The sequence below is a fragment of the Harpia harpyja genome, chromosome 10 (genome assembly GCF_026419915.1).
Source record: "Harpia harpyja isolate bHarHar1 chromosome 10, bHarHar1 primary haplotype, whole genome shotgun sequence".
Lineage (NCBI taxonomy): Eukaryota > Metazoa > Chordata > Aves > Accipitriformes > Accipitridae > Harpia > Harpia harpyja.
This window is the reverse complement of record NC_068949.1, coordinates 4,672,764-4,686,247: the sequence shown is the minus strand read 5'-3', so window position 1 is coordinate 4,686,247 and position 13,484 is coordinate 4,672,764. Positions and strand designations below refer to the sequence as shown.

General features: G+C 47.1%; 1 protein-coding gene across 2 annotated transcripts in view; it reads right to left on the bottom strand.

Moving 5' to 3' along the window:
- HK1 (hexokinase 1) overlaps positions 1–11,133 on the bottom strand; it is a 50,182-nt gene extending 39,049 nt beyond the window's left edge. Inside the window, exons 1-2 of one of the 2 annotated variants that reach the window (XM_052798513.1) lie at positions 10,791–11,133; positions 8,179–8,287 (exon numbers count right to left, since the gene is read on the bottom strand). In XM_052798513.1, coding sequence (XP_052654473.1) covers positions 8,179–8,244 — 66 coding nt within the window. In that variant the 5' untranslated portion in view covers positions 8,245–8,287; positions 10,791–11,133. Of the gene's footprint in view, positions 1–58; positions 204–8,178; positions 8,288–10,790 lie in introns of those variants that run through there. The other variant, XM_052798514.1, reaches the window with a different exon arrangement.
- Between the last annotated feature and the right edge of the window lie 2,351 nt (positions 11,134–13,484).

The window sequence follows — 13,484 nt, the reverse complement described above, 5'->3', positions numbered from 1 at the left end:
ATTTTAAGAACCGATCTGGCCGGAGGGGGGGGGGGGGGGGCAGGGGATTTCAATCTACCTTTTTGACCTGATCCTCCTTCAGCTCCGTGAAGTAGTAGGCCAGGAGCTGGGCGGCGATCATCCTGCCGGCTGCAGCGGGCGGCTCCGCGCACGCAGCGATGCGGCGCCCGGGGATGGCCGCGCTGCCGCCGCCGCCGCTGCACCTCCCCTTCCTCCTCCTCCTCCTCCTCTGGGCCGGCCCCGGCCCCGCCCGCAGCCCCGCTCCCACAGACGGAGTGGGGGGGGACGTGCCGGCGGAGCGGCACGAAGCACTTTCGGTGTTATTTCTGGCAGGCAGAGCGGGGAGGAGGAGGAGGAAGAGGAGGAGGAGGAGGAAGAGGAGGAGGAGGAGGAAGAGGGCAATGTCCCCGCCGTACCCCAAAGGGTCTTTTACAGCAGCCTTTGGAGACACACTGCTGAAGGCTTCCCGCCGCTCCTTCAACTCTGCTGTGGTACGGAAAGAGCAAAGTGCAAAAGAAACCTAAACCAAGGGTGTTCTCGGAAGACCCTCTGCACTCAGAAGCTTTTGAGAAAATAGGAAAGCTGCGGGAAAACTCCACTAACACCGAGCATCCCCTGCGCGGGTGCGATGCCCCCTCCCGAGCGAGCGGGACCCAGCCTGGACCTCCTGGGCTGCAGGCTGAGCTGTTGGGAGACTTGCAGTTGGGCCCCGAAAAGCAGATCATCGCTTTGACAGTTCTGCTTTTGGGGACCCCACAGTCATATCCCAGCAGTAAAATCCCCACATCAAATACACTGACGGACAGGACCTCTCCTCCCTGTGCGCGCTGCCCGTATTTTTGCCACGTTGGAGTGCATTCCCCAGCACCCCGAGGAGGCATCCACCACTGTGAAGCCTCTGAGGGCCCCACACGCACATAAGCGAAGCGATGCAATGCCCCTCCGAAAACTGAAGGCCAAACGCAGGTGCCAAGGTGACACGTGTCAGCAGCTCGCAGGGTTTTTGCCTGCGCCCTGTCCACAGGGGCAGGAACACACACCCATGCAAACAGCGGTGCTGCTGGAGGCATGATTTGCATGGAGATTGTCTACCAAAGTCCAAGTGATTAAAAACCTGTTTCTTGAGTTCCTGGCTTCCTTGTCAGTGCTACTTTAATTAAATGGTTGCACTGGCCAAAATCAAGAGCTGCTTTGGCAGACACAACCTCCTTTAGACTGCCCTAGTCGCTGCCAGCAGGGTGGGCAGGATTTCCTTCTCCACCCCACCTCATTCACTTTAAGCTCATTCTCAGTGAGATTTTCATCATGCATTTCACTGATCTGCATGTGTTACTCCTGCTCGTTTGTCTGGCAAGCTAACAAGCAAACACGCCTGCGCTCCCCGGCGTAGGCAGGCTGCCCCGCTGCAGGCGCAGCAGCATCGCCCTGCGACCAGGCGCAGTTGGAGTTTGCGGGTGGCACAGAAACATGGGGCTGAGCAGCATCATCCTGTCCGGCAACGTCACCCAATCCTTTACACAGGCTGACCAAGCTCTCACTCAGATGTAATTCACTGTTCAGCCACGCTCCTCCTCTTCTGCCGGTTAGAAACTATCTTTAACTCCCAGCCCAGGCTCACTCCTGTTTTTGATCCATCTGTTGTCTGCTAAACCTTGTCTTTCAGCTGAAATTGCTCTCCTCACTCTCTGGTATTTCCTTTCTATAAATACAGGGGAAAGTAACCATATACGTCCTCAGCTTTTGCTTTGCTAGGTAAGACAGACCTAGCTCTTCTTTGGTCTCCTTTCCCTGAAAAGCCCGGGCTGGTTTGGCAGCTGTTTTCCACACTCGCTCCAGCCTGAATTCAGCTCTATTGAACACAGCAGCTAAAGTTGGGTAAGTTATGCCGGAGAAGGCCAAAAGCCCTGCGCCGATATACACGGTTCTCCTACTGGAGATATGTCACCAAAACCCTTCCCATTAAACAAGCACAAACCCTGAGGCTCCTGAGTTTAACTGGGACACCAAGATCCCCCCGTGCCATCAGCCACTACTCCCAGGGGATGGCACACCTTTCATTCCACGCCAAAAAACCATCCCCGTCCCTGCTTCTCCAGCGTGGCCAATGGAGTCCTGGCTGCCAGAGATGTCCTCACCAAAAAGCTGCCCTGCAGCAGCCCAGATCAAAACTTAGAAGCAAAAAGTCACTTTCTGCACATATGCATTTACATTTGCCTTTTGTTGCTGTATGAACACACCCTGGCACTGCTCAATTCCCACAGGCTCTGTGTTAGTGGACCTGCCTCTACATGAGGTTTACAAGCCCTACTCTCTATCCCCTCCAGCTCAAACACCTAAACACCACCTAAATACACGACACTCCCTTCAGTTACCTTGCTGCAGGAATGCTTACTCAGTTAAAACACCTGGACACAAGCTCAAGTTGTTTTCAACTAATCTTTGACCAAATGAAAGCAATTCAAACCATCCCCTTCAGCTCTCAAGGAATTTGAATCAGCCAGCTAAGACTCTGGGAAGTCCAAAATATTCTAAGTGGTTATGAATAAGAATCATCTTCTCTTTAACATGACACCTGTCTTAAGAAGATGCCAGAGGAGGACAAGTTTATTTTCTTCATCTGCCAAAATTGTGCTTTAGAAGTGAATTGAAAACATCACAAATCATTAGGGTAGCTTTTGTCTCCAGTGACCATTCGTATTACAGCATATTTCAAAACTCACCAGGAACAACTGCCTCGAGTTTCCTTTAAGTTACAAAAAGCAATAAATAAGTTCAAAACATCACTACTCTGAAGCCCTCTTGGTTCTGTGCAATGAAAATAAAACCCACACACATTACAAACCCCCAAATAAATTAGAGAATAACGTATACACTTAAGCAGGATGCAGTTCATGTGACAAAGTCAAAAGCAATCAAGGGTTGCTTAAACAAGTACTGCAAATATTTTGGTTTGTCTTCAGTTGCTGAGCATGGCATTCAAGAAAAAAATGAACTCTACAACCTAAAAGCCATTAGAGAAGAAGTAACAGTCCATCCAAGGCAAAACAGCTGCAGCGTTTAAACATTTAGTATCTTTAAACTGCTCCTTGCAAGGATAAGTAAGAGCGCATGACCAGCTTTGATGCTGTAGCCAGTGTTGGGATGAATGAGCTTTCCTCCTACCAGAGAGCTGGAAGGGCAGCTAAATATCCCCACGGACACCCAAACCATTTGCAAGCCCTCTTTGCATTGCCAGGCCAGCAGCAGGCAAACGGGTGTTATTTTTGGGGGGCCTGGGAAGTCCTGTGCACAGGCTGCCATGCACTCCCGACTGGCTCTGCATCTCCACAGAAGGAGAAAGCCGCATCTGCGAGTGTCTCCTACCGCCTTACCATCCAGCCCTGCATTTTCCCTCCTGCTTTACTGGAAAAGATCAATTCAGCAGCCAATTAATTACCAGTACCTAATGTGCACTGCCAGGCATCCAGCGGGCTACTTTGAAAGCCACCACCCTTTAAGACAAATTACTGGAGGCTGAACGTGACACCCGATGACTTGCAGCTATTTTGATTGTGCTCTAATCTTATTGTCCAGGTTTAACTGTACTGAAGTGTTTCAACTGACTGAAGTAATTCAGTGCATCAGTTCTCCTGGGTGCAGGTTTTTTTCTGCTTTGCCTATTTCTTCATTAAACGTTTACTGCTCTGTACAAGTCTGTGTTCAGATTTGGCGCCCATACAATGGGGGGATTTTGTTTTTAATCATGTCCATCACAGTTTTGACGTACTCAGTTGCTAGATGCTTTCTGCTTTTGTAAGGAAACAATGAAGTTTCAGTTGTGTTTGTTGTTCTAAGTGTCTGAAAAATGATCAGTCCACTTTCATCGACACTGCATTTTCCTTTCACAATACTTAAAGCAAAGTGACAGAAAGCACCACCTCTAAGAAACAGTAAGTTTCCAATTCATGACAGCACCTCTGACTAACAAGGGAATTTTTAAGTGGCCTTTGAAGTTCCCGTTCCAGGGTAGGAAACTGTGTCTTTGCACAGAACAAATTACTGTGCATTTGTGCTGAACTTGGTGCAGAAGCTACTACGAAAATCTAAAAGCAGCAGAGATATTGATTTGATAAGCAATTCAGCCGAATGAGGTTAAATGCATCATGCAATTTCACCTTGCCAGGAGGCACAGCAAGCAGGCACTACCATATAGCCAGCCACAATGCTTTATCTCACGTTTCCCCTGTTAAGAAACAAGATTATCTATGAACACCTTGAGGGGAGCTCGTTCCATGCTCAGGAAAGGCCACGCCACGTGCAGACAGAGGAGCATGCACTTACAAAGTGGGTTTTATGCTCCTGATACAGCACACCAGGAATATGTTTCCAAAAGATGAGCGCTTCCCCTGGGAAACATGGAGCCAGGCACCGAATAACAAAGGGCCAGGACACGCTGGGCGCATCTTGCCGAGCTAGCCACCCCCAGCAAAGAAAGTGCCACAGGTTTTGCTTGAACCCAAGCACTGGCAGGGCTTGAAGCCAGGGACTGCGTGAGACTGCCGGGCCCTGCTTTGGAAAGAGTGGTCGGAGAGAGGATGACCACCTCTGGCACCCGGAAAGCAGGACCTCCCTCTCCAGCCCTCCAGCAACAAAGGCCGAGGACTGCCAGTGGCTAACAGCTGTTTTTTCTTTTTAATTTATAACTTAGTTTTGTATTTTTTATACACATGATATACAACTAAATATATTTTATATATTATCAAAATCATAATTTATAATTAAATTAAAATAATTTATAATTAAAATAAAATAATTTAATAAAAAAAGCTAATAGCATTTTCCGTGCCTGGCCATGCATACAGACTGTCAGGCAGCATCACCACCACACACACACCACTGTTACTGCAGGCTGCAGCAGCTGGCAGGGCCACAGCACACACCGGTCTGTGCCCAGCCCCAACGCTGTCCTCATCACGTCTCCCAGGGAAGGGACAGGGTGCAGAGTCCGCGTGATGTTGGGGGTAATGCAAGAATTCATCCCGCATACTTTGTCCTCTGCATCTCAAGAAGGTTGCCACAATATCCAGCCATGTTTTAGGTACAAAGACTACCACGGGATTCTGCCCTGTTTTGTTGGAATTGCTCCAGGGAGAAGGTAAGCTACTTTTTAATAAAGTTCCTTTGGAAGGAGTTTAGCACCATTCACTGAGCTGAGCATTTGAGGGTCAAATGACACTACGCAGGGCTATGGCTTTCAAGACTTAAATCCCAGCAACCTCCAAAGACAAGGCAGTATTTCTGTAACCTGCATCCTACGCAACGAAGGATCATAAACAGCCACGGCTAGACTATGGCCATGATGAGAGGAGAGTGGAGAAGGAAGCAAATCCAGCAAAGGAGGAGCGTTGTCTGCTGGTTCACATGGGAACAGAGACTCCTGGAACAGATGGAGATGCTCCTTGTCTCAAGTCCCTACATCTGGGCATCAGGCAGCTGTATTTGCTTTTATTTCTTTAAAGTAGTTACTGTTCTTCAGCATCAGAGGGATGCAGAGAACATGACCCCCACAAAACCAAGAGATGCAAACCAGAAAGCAGATAAACTCAAGCCCAAAACCCATGGCTTATGATAAAACCCCACTGTTTGGGAGGCCTAGCTGACGATTCTTTTTTAAAACCTATTAGTGATGGCAAGCTTCATTAAACTGGGGGCAAACCCAATTACTCCATCTTTAGTTAACTGATACTTCCAAAAGCTATGGGCTGCATGAGCTCCACTGCAAAGGACTTCTCTAGGCAACTCCTCACATACATGAGGAAAAGAGGAAAGAGCTCCCACAGGAGTCACACCACCACAAAACTTAACCTCTAGCTCCTGCATTACACAGTAGAGCTACTCTATGCAGCTGAGAAAGTTGCTAAAAATTCTAAGTTCTTTAGTGGTTTCTTGTGCAGTGTTTCAAGAAAGAAAAAACCCAATGCACATGAGAGGGCACTAAAGGTAGCAGCACTGAAGTGGCACGACTTGCAGAGAGGATGAGCAGCACTGTTTGCGTCCAAGCCTCCCCTGCTGGCTGGAGGTGAAGTGGGACGAGGAGAGGTGTTTCCCTACTGTACAGAGAGGAACCTATTCTCTGATATTTTATAATGTTTAAAAGCAACCTGAAACCCCAAATACTGTCCCATGAGGATTCCTTCCCCATAGCAGTGTACCCGACAGCTCCAACGTGCAGCAGCTATAGCAAAGGGGCACCTTTCTCACAGTACCATCTCCCTTGTGCCACAGGCATCCCCAACAGCAGCATGGGGACTAACTGGAAGAGACAGCCCCTTTTGCTGTGGGGCTGATGGATAAACCAGGGAACTGTTTTCCCAAAAGCTTTCATTCCCCAGCAGCGAAAGTGAAGCCACTGCTGTGCTAAGAAGTTTTGTGGATGATTACAGGCATCTCCCCCTGTCCAGAGAAGAGTCCCCAGCCATGATGACATTTCTGGATCAGTGATAGCTCTGGGGGGTGCAGGCAAAAGCCCATGTCCACCACATTGCCAGCAGCCATGCTGCCATTACCCATCAATCCCAGCCAAGGAAGCGTGTGGTTAAAGCGATGTCTAGTTAACAGTAAGCAGCCAACACAGAATACAATGCATTCCTGTCCATGCAAGATGCTGGGTCACATATTAATGCAAGTTACAATGAATTAAGTCAAGAATTTTTCCAACCCACTGTGGTTTTCCAAAACAGATCCAGCCTGCTCACGTCCCTGGGCACTTTGAATGCAAGTCCACTCACTTTGCTCTTCCCTTACACACTAAAAATGAAATACAAGTGTAATCCATCCCAAGTCCTCTCTTCTTTCCCCTCCTGTCCTGGGTATTCACCACAGCAACTTCTCTCTCCCCAGTGCCAGAATTACAACTTATTTTACATCTCTGCAAAGGAAAGCAATAACCATTCCAGTTTTCTGACTCAGCTTGGGGCCCTGCATTAGTTTAACATTTTTTCCATTGAGGTGAGAACTGCTGCATCAAGCAACCCCTTTTTCTAGTGCATTGGTGGTAAGTCATTATTGCAGATCGTATACATATAAAGCAGACCATACACACACACACACACACACACATATATATGCACACAGAAGCATATCAGCAAACTCAGTTTATAAGGCAATAGAAGGGCGGTGGTGTTATGGTGATGAACCTAATGTCAATGAGTTGCCTTTCCTGACCAGGAGGTGAAGCATTTGTTTCATTTCACAAAACACATCTTGACTCCAGCAAACTGAAATGAGCACGAATGCAGATTTCTGATACTCTACTAAATTTCCAATGCTAATAAAAAATGTTAAAAGAAATGACATGGAAAAATGCGTAAAATACAGAGTTCAAACTGGTTTAAAATTTCAGAAGTCAAGGGATAAGTTTAAAGTATTTGCAGTTGTTCGATTCAAATCTTTTATCTTGAGAAGAGGCAGTTCAAAACCAATTAAAAGATATCTGCATAACCAACACTTCACTTAAGTGATGAGGCAGTTGCAATTACTATAGCAAAGGAAAATATAACATAATTTATTGTACTACATAAAAACAGCTTTCCTGAATCTGCTTTCAGCTCCTCACAGACCACAGAGTTTAGCTCAAAAACACTCACTGTGTGGGAAGACTTACAAAAACAAAGTCAGTCCTTCATCCAGGCAAAAAGCAGTTAACCTCCAGCAAACAGCTCATTTCTGTGCACTGGTATGTACCATCCAAAGAAGGTTTGAATGGCACAGTCCAAATCGGTGCCTTTAAACTATAGTGCATCTTTGCTATGCGGGCAGTCAAACCAAAATAGTTTGTAGTTTACAGCATAGAGAACGGGACCTGCCCTTCTCTTTTAGCTATCCACTAATAACCAGTTCAAAACAAGGCAATACCTCTCAACCCAGGCGAAGAGGCCAGTTTCCACGAAGCATACACCTTCCTCCTTGATCTAGCATTTGATGCTAGTGAAAATGAGTTTCCATCGCAAGTCCCAAACCCACAGTGGTGCAGGCATTAATTGCAGAGGCTTTAGGTCTGTACTCCTTTTCCAGCAAGACCCAGTGTAAAAGACTCTCCTCGCAGGCCAGGTTAATATCCTCATGATATAGAGCTCTCCCCAATACAAAGTTGATGACCCCCATCCTTTAGCCCAGAAGGGGCCTGAAGCAGGTACTTACTTTGCACAACGGGGAGCAGCAGTAGCCAGACACATCCAGGGTGTTTGGCTCCTTCCGCGTGGCCATAGCAGAGGCACCTCTTGCCACGTCACATTGTCATCACAGGGGGCTGTCAACAAGAAAGGAGGCAGAATTGTAGGTTTTCACATCTCTCCCCCCAACCTCAGGATGCCTGTGAAAACCACACATCCCACAGACAAACGCTCTCTTAAAAACCCATCCAGCAGCTGGGATACAGCAGATGCAGACCCATGGTTAGCATCACCCCAAGAGAGAGGGGAAACTGGAGGCGTGCGGTCTATGGACCACAGGTGTGACCCAGAATAATGGTGGAAGTGGGGAACGTGTTGGCAAAGCACTGGCCCTTGCATGGCTCCAAGCTACAGTGGTGCTATGGGATTCCTGCCGCACGCAGGGAAAGAGGGCTTAGCAAGCAAATGTTGTGTGATAAAACACCTGAGTCCTGCTAACCGTTTGTTATCCTAATTAAAAGAACCCACTAGCCCTTGAAAATACAAAATACTTATGCTAAAAATCAGGAAGATGGTCACAGATGCTGGACTTGCAGCTGAGCATCGTCCAGGAACAACCACAGATTTTGAGCTGCTCTGTGATTATTTGGTGATACCTTTTTTTGGCCAAAGTCCAAATCTGTCTCACCAGAGACAGGAGGTGGATGCAAACAGCACCTCCAAGCAGAATTTTGGCTTCTGCCATTTTACAGGCTGTTGCCACAAAACATTTCAGGGTAGGGTCAAAAACCCAGCGAGGCCAGCCCCGGCCAGGTCCTGGGGCATCCACGTGGCCGCTTCGGGGGTCCTCCTCTCTCCCCCACCCCAACATTTGTTCCCTCAAGCCGCTCTGGCTCTCTTGGGTCTTTCCCAGGTACATGGGTGCCCACAGGGCTGAGGGATCACTGTGAGGAGGGGCTGGGGCTGCCCCAGGCAGATATCCATACTGGTGGATACTGGTACACACTGGCAACCCTTCTACACTGAGGAAAGCATCATTTTAATTTTGTCTTTGTTTCATCCAAATCTATTTTAATTCATTTTCCCCAAGTGGAGTCTGTTTTGCCTATGATGGTGACTGGTCTCCCATCCTTGTCTCCACCCACCAGCTTTGTCCGGCTATTTTCTCCCCCATCCTGCTGAGGAAGGGGAGAGAGAGTGGCTGGGTGGGCGTCAAGCAGCTGGCCACAGTCAACCCACCGCACTAGGTCAAATACAAACCTAGAAGATATTCTGGACCCCTATTTTCATTCTCAGATTTTCACACACGAAAGAAGTAGAGGGGGAATAAACAATTTTCAGGAATTCACATATGTGTCAAAGAAAATTCTTATTTTAATTAAATAGTTTTTTCCGTCCCTCTGACCCATTTCTGGTAGTAAACCTGACAGTCTGGCTTCACAGCGTAGCTACAAGAGATGGGTGATGGAGAATCGCTTTTTTAAAAATCTAAACCAAGAAGTTTTTCTTGTCATCTCAGTGCTTTAAACGGATGACCCAGCTCTATGGGCTTCCTGGTCAATAGCTCTGGCACCAGATTTCAGCAGCGGTCCCCAGTACTCACTGCAGCAATGCATAACCCCATCCTGCTTGTCTCACCCTTCCTTCCCTGAGGAGGATGTAATTTTTGGCAAAGCAAAAGTATCCTCACAAAAGCCCTGATATCTTAGGCCACTACAACTCGTCCCCTGCTAGCCCCTTTGACAGCTGCCATGAGTTCACCAGTCCCATCTGGGACCTGATCCAGCATCAACAGATCCGTAGTCTCGCTCAGGGCATCTCTGTCACCCAGCAGGGTTACAGATATTTCTGCTTTGACATTTGAGATCCATACAAACATTTTAATCACAACTTTTATCTATAACCATGTTTTGGACAGATAATGGCAACAACAGTCTGTGGCTATCAGGCAACATTCGAGACCCAGAAATACCCTCAGCTGTTTTATCACCTGCCCTTAATATCAAATGCTACTAACTCAGGTTGCCAGCATGAAGCTGCAGGGGTGCAGGTAAGGTGTAGGTGAGGAAGTCTCATGCTTTTCAGTATCAGCCTGGTGGACCCCTTCCTTTCCCCTGCACAGCAGTGACACTGCACGTGGTTTAACAGATGCTGTCCTGGGTGGTGGGATGAGCACCCTCCTTGCAGAGCTTTGTCAGCACCCCAAGTACCCTAAGTGTAATTTTTTTTGCCTCTCTCTGCAGCACTGCATATTCAGAACAACAGGGTTCAACTTGGACTCCTTAAACTTTGACCAGAGCTGGGACAACAAATCCAAACGATTTCCAACTGCAAAAGAGGAATTTGCTTAAAAATAAAACTGAATTTTTCACATACCCTTGGCTTTATCTGTAGAGCAGTCTGGACAGTAAGACACAACCACCAGCACAAACAGGATCCCAAATATATTTAAAGAGCAAAAGAGCCTCTCTGCAGTCGGGTGACGATGGTGCTTCATTTGGATCTGCTTTCCAAACACTTACGCAGCACCCCCTTCCAATCACAACATGCCACTTTGAAATGCCAGTACCACTTAGCTCCTGAGTCTATTAGACCATGAAGCAATAAACCCAGAGAAACAAAAATAACCCAGATACCTACTTTAGCACCCAGTTGAGTTGACAGGTGTTATCCCGAGGGCTCCGTGGCAAAAGCATCCTCAGAAATGCCATACCTTGACCTTTGCACAACAGGCGTCATGAAGCTGATCTCCAAAAACCGTAGTGTCTTCCTAAAAGGTGCTAATATTAACTATAGCCCTTTGTTTCTTTGCACTCAAGGTTTCTCCCCGTCAGCTTTCTGGCATTTGCCAGCGTGGTGCACGCTTTACTGGGCAGATATTGAGCTGCAAATTCCTTCATACTTCTCTATCCACAGCATTCTGCAGCTAAAGCGCTAGCCGGCCAGCAGATGAAAATGCCACTTACTGCTTATTCCTGCTGCAGTTTGTTGAATTAAAACCTCTTTGTTTGCAAGCTGTAAACAAATTCTTCTTAATCTTTCAATAAAAAATGTCAATTATGCTCTCTAACAATGTAACTTCATTGTGATGAAAGAAGGCATTGCTATTGCTCTAATCGTGATAACATATCAGCTGCTTTTAGAGTCAATTCCTTTTTGTGCAAAATTTAATGACCATGCAATTATTCAAATTTCAGACTAACAGACTGGGCTTTAGACCTACGGCGCTGCTCCCTTGCTCTGAAAACGCACACTTGAAAGCAACAGAAAAGTCTCTAGAGCAGAATTTCCAAGTTCAGAATGCAAAACACCTTTACAATTCATTCAGCACAGCCGGACTCAGGCCCACGTTAAACACAGCTACTTCACTGGAGAGCCAAGGAAAGCAAGCCAAATTCTCGGCACGCTATTGCAGGCGCTTCTCAGGCCCATGGCTTTCATTTGGCTTCACTGAGAACTGTGTTTATGTCCAGCTTCCTCGTCTCTCTCTGGTTTCAGTGCATTTCCTGCAGAATCGCTGGCCACAGCAGATGTGCCCTTCAGGCATTTCAACTTTTTTTTTTTTTTTTTTTCTCATGCCAGTATTTATCCCATTTGTTTCCAGAATCAGCTGCAGCTCCCAAATCAGCGTCCGTAACTTTCCGCTTTGAAGTAGTCAGGACATGCCTGCTGGGAAAGCATCTTCTTGTTTACCTGCTCAGACCCTCACAGACTTTCCCTCCATGCCCTTCCGCCATCCATTTTCTCCTCCTGCAGAGAGCTCCCCTCTACGACGAAGTTGTCCATCACCAGCTAATCTGCTCCGTTAACCGCTTACGTTCCAATAACCACTCTCGGCATCCTAACCGTGCTTTATTTATGCTTTCATGCAGCCACAGCCAGAGATGGCTGCTGCCCCAGGATCTCAGCTCACCCCCTAAGGTGCCTTTCCCCTCTGCTGAGGGAGTGCCTGTGCTAAACTCAGCCCTGCGGGTCTCATCCCCTTCACATCTCCCTGCTCTCCAACTCTCTGTGGCAGCAGAGGACAGCCTTTTTTCACTCCCAGAAGGGGACGGAGCCTGCGACGATGAGGACAGTCCTCTACAATGGCCTCACAGGCAGTGGTCCCAGTCCCACAGCTAAACAGATGGCCCAGCATCACCGCATGATTTGGCACTGGCCAAGCCAGCCCTATAGGAATGGGGACTTCCCAGGTGCACAGAAACATTTGGCAGGCTGGACATCCAAATAGCAAGCAGCAAATTAAGAACAACAAAAACAGCCCTCCAGAAAAGTAAATTGAATCAACAACACTGGCGGTTTTGAGAACTGAACTCTAGTACTTCTGAAATGCCTGAGGCTGGGTCTAGGAGCTACATCTCACCTCTGAGTCCAAAGAAAATGGATGTCAGTAAGGTAGCAACCCCATTGCCTCCCTCCCCTTTTATCCTGCCCACAGAACAATAAAAAAAATGAACCAGTTAACTGCTACATCCTTGAAGAGTCCTTGCAATTCACTGCTTTTAATATATCACACCTTGCATTGCTGTCATCCCTTTTTCCCACTATTATGACTGACTTTAAAATTGTTCTGATATGCAAGAACAAATTTATGGGGAAGCTTTGACTGTTGATGTGCCATCTTCACACAACTCTCCCCTCTTCTCCAAACAGCCTTTATCCTTCCCAACAAAAGGAGAAAAGAAAATGTAGTGGCAGTGAAACAAGTCTTAGTCTCCCCCCACCTTTTTTTTTTTTTAATATAGCTTTGGTTTGGTTTTTGTTTTGTTTTAACTTATGCTTTTCTAGATAAAAATAAGAATTTTGGGGTTTGAGGGTTTGGTTTTTTGGGTTTGGGTTTTTTGTTGTTGTTAGGGGTTTTTTTGTTTGTTTGTTTTTTATAACCAGTCAGGAAAGATCAAGCGTGAAAGGACCTTCTTTCACTCCTTCCAGCAAGCTTCTGCTTGCTGAGGCTCCCCAGCATTTGGGTTTTTAACTCCTGCACAGGAGACCTCCAGCCTGGAGCTCTTTGTCCATTTTCCTGATTTTCCTGTAGCCAATTCCTCGTGCCAGCGGCAAGGGTTTTCCGGAGGAACCCACGTTTACCAGGTTTCTTACCAAACCTGTTCTCTTTTCACAGCACACAGCTTTTACTACATCTAGAGGTGCCTGGGCTGTGCAAGGCCCTCAGACACACAGTGCAGATGAAGCATAAGACTGGGTAGGGAAGGGGCTGGCACCTGGAGGACATTAAAAAGCACATAACAAGATCATTATTTTGGCATTCCCCTCCGAGATAGACATGACCCGTCACGTTTACAGGACCTTCAGTGTGCACCTGCAATGTGATAGTAT